We start from the raw sequence: 3,554 nt of genomic DNA on the forward strand, positions 1-3,554 counted from the left end.
AGTCATCATGTTCCCTACGAGGTGGGGTATCCAAGAAATTAAAGGGGATCCCAAAGAAGCCAAAGAATGTTACAAGATTGCCCTAAAAGCAACATCTACAGAGAAGAGTTCAGCATAACAATTAGAGGGTCAGTTGGGCCAAGAGAAGCTCAGCATAGCAGAAGAACAAGAAGCAACAGAGGTCCAGCTGAACCCAAATCATCCAGACCAGAAAGTAAGAATAGGATCAAAGTCGAGTCCAGACCTTCGTCAACAAATCTCAGCATTTCTAGAAGCAGAAAAGGACGTGTTTTCCTGGACACATGAAGACATGAAAGGAATTTCTCCAAATGTGATTACCCATAAGCTGAACGTAGACCCAATGCACGCACCAGTGAAGCAGAAAAGAAGAAAGTTCGCACCAGAAATAAATAAAGTTATCAATGAAGAGGTCCAGAACTTACTGAAGACAGGAAAGATCAGAGAAGTAAAGTACCCAAAATGGCTTGCTAACGTGGTAGTGGTTAAAAAGAAGAACGGGAAGTGGAGGATATGCATCGACTTCACAGATATCATAAGGCCTGCCCAAAAGATCCATTCCCGTTGCCTCATATTAATGCCATGGTAGATGCAACAGCAGGGCACGAGCTACTCTCTTTCATGGACGCTTATAGTGGTTACAATCAAATCCTCATGAACAAGGACGACCAAGAGAAAACAACTTTCATTACAAGCCAAGGGATCTACTGCTACAAGGTAATGCCTTTTGGACTGAAAAACGCAGGAGCAACATACCAGAGATTGGTAAACAAGATGTTTGTAGAGCAAATTGGAAGCACAATGGAAGTCTACATAGACGACATGGTGGTCAAATCCAAGAAGGCAGTTGATCATGTCAAGGATCTTAAGGAAGCCTTTGCCATCTTAAAGCAGTAAGACATGAAATTGAACCCCACAAAGTGCACATTCGGAGTACAGTCAGGAAAATACTTAGGCTACATGGTGACTCAAAGAGGAATAGAAGCCAGTCCAGAACAAGTTAAAGCCATCTTGGATCTGGAACGACCGAAATCGAAGAAGGACGTGCAAAGCCTAATAGGGAGGATAGCAGCATTGGACAGATTCATCCCCAAATCTTCTGACAAGAACAAAGCCTTCTACAACGTACTGAAGAAAAACAAAGAATTCAAATGGGAGCAAGAGCACGAAGAGGCATTCCAGAAGTTGAAGGAGTACTTAGCCAACCCTCTAATACTTTCTAAGCCAAAAGAAGGAGAACCACTTCAGCTATACCTCACAGTGTCAGAAGGGACGATCAGTGCAGTCCTCACCAGGGAAGAAGACAAAGAGCAGTTTCCTATTTACTACGTAAGCAAAACCTTACTCAGCGCGGAAACAAGATACGCTTCTTTAGAGAAAATCATTCTAGCCTTAGTTACTGCTTCAATGAAGCTGCACCCATACTTTGAAAGCCACTATATACGAGTACAAACCAACTACCCCATCAAGGCCATCATGAGAAAGCCAGAAATGTCAGGCAGAATGGAAAAATGGGCTTTACATCTCAGCAGGTACGACATACAATATGAGCCCAGAACCGCATTAAGTCACAAGCCTTAGCGGATTTCGTAGCTGATTTCAGTCCAGCCCTTGAGAAAGAAGCGCAAAAGGAAGTACTGGCCCTACAGGAACCCAAGACGATGCAGAAATGGACACTCCGCACAGATGGTGCAGCAAACATTCAAGGTGTAGGTCTAGGAGTGGTGCTAACATCACCGCAAGGAGACAAAATCGCACAGGCAGTAAGGTGTAATTTCAAAGCAACCAATAATGAAGCAGAGTACGAAGCATTGATCACAGGACTAACTGTGGCGAAAGACATGAAGATACAACATCTGGAGGTAGTATCCGATTCATTACTCATTGTGAACCAGATCAACGGGGAATATGCAGCAAAGGATACAAAGATGATAGCATACCTAGAGGTAACAAAGAAGCTCATTAAGGAATTCAAGGAATTCACAAGTGCCTAGGAACTTAAATACTGAAGCAGACGCTTTGGCAAACTTAGGGTCAAACATCAACCCTGATGAGTTTGGAGCTATACCACTAGTGCACATGTTATCACCAGCCATAGAGAGAGACTCAACCATGAAAGTTTATGAGATACAGACAGACCTTACAGAAAAAGAAGACAGCTGGACAAAGCCTCTCAAAGATTACCTCATAGACAAGGTAACACCAGCAGGAAAGGTGGTAGCTCAAGGACTTGCCTTAAAGGCATCCAAGTATTGCTTAATCAGCAATGTGCTCTTCAAGAAGTCAGCAGCAGGACCATTCTTACGATGCCTAGAAAAAGAAGAGGCACAACAAGTGTTGCAATCACTACACAGTGGAGAATGCGGGAATCACTCAGGAGGAAGAAACCTCGCCAATAGAGCGCTCAGAATGGGATACTACTGGCCTAGCATGAGGAAGGACGCCGTAGAACTCTCCAGGAAATGCTTAGCATGTCAGAAGCACGCACCTTTAACACATAAGCCATCTGAAGAACTACACCCAACACTGACGCCTTGGCCATTCATGAAGTAGGGAATGGATATAGTAAAGCTGCCCCCCTCATCAGGGCAAAGAGTCTACTTCCTGGCAATGATAGACTACTTCTCAAAATGGATAGAAGCAGAAGCATACAAGGACATCAAAGACAAGCATGTCATCTCATTCATCAAAAGGAATATACTAAACAGATTCGGAGTACCAGCAGAAATCATCACTGACAATGGGTCCCAATTCATCAGCAATAAGACAACAAACTTCTGCAAGGAATGGAACATCTCTCTCATCACATCTACACCAAGATACCCACAAGCGAACGGACAAGTAGAGTCGGGCAACAAAGTGCTAATCAACAACATGAAGAAGATATTGGAAGGTGCTAAAGGGAAGTGGGCAGATGAACTACCCAACATACTGTGGGCAGATAGAACAACTCCAAAAGGCGCCACAAGTCACACTCCTTTCTCACTAATGTATGGATGTGAAGCAGTAATCCCAACAGAAGTAGAGGTCCCCACTGCAAGGTACGGGTTGATGACAGAAGAAAGAAATTAAGCTGAGTTAGTAGATAATTTGGATACTGTAGAAGAACTTAGAGAAGATGCAAGAATGAGAATGGAAGCCTACCAACAAGAAGTAGCAAGGAGTTTCAACAAGAATATAAGAGCAAAAGTCTTCAAGATAGGAGATTGGGTCCTTAAAAAGGTTTACGAGAACACAAGAGAAGTAAATGCAGGAAAGCTAGCACCCAACTGGGAAGGGCCCTATGAGATCATCAAGGTAGTAGGCAAAGGGGCATACAGACTTAGGAGCATAGAAGGGAAAGAGGTACAGAGAAGCTGGAATGCAGTACATTTAAAGCTTTATCATTTCTAAGGAATGAAGAAAGGTACGCGGTTACTATCCCAACCCCTTTTCGTTTTTTTTTCTTTTTTTTTAAAAAAAAAACACAACAAAAAAGTAGAAAAGCAGCAAAAATAAAAAAAATGAGAAAAACAAAAAAAAAAGCAAAAACTCTC

The 3,554-nt window shown here is 42.7% G+C and overlaps 1 protein-coding gene across 1 annotated transcript; it reads left to right on the forward strand.

Moving 5' to 3' along the window:
* The first annotated feature begins 2,130 nt into the window (after window positions 1–2,130).
* On the forward strand, window positions 2,131–2,571 carry LOC145568065 (uncharacterized). Its single transcript, XM_081627503.1, has one exon. It carries the CDS (start codon window positions 2,131–2,133, stop codon window positions 2,569–2,571), a length of 441 nt encoding a protein of 146 aa, XP_081483629.1.
* The last annotated feature ends 983 nt before the right edge of the window (window positions 2,572–3,554 follow it).

Source organism: Chenopodium album, chromosome 11 (assembly GCF_948465745.1).
Source record: "Chenopodium album chromosome 11, dcCheAlbu1.1, whole genome shotgun sequence".
Classification (NCBI taxonomy): Eukaryota; Viridiplantae; Streptophyta; class Magnoliopsida; order Caryophyllales; family Amaranthaceae; genus Chenopodium; species Chenopodium album.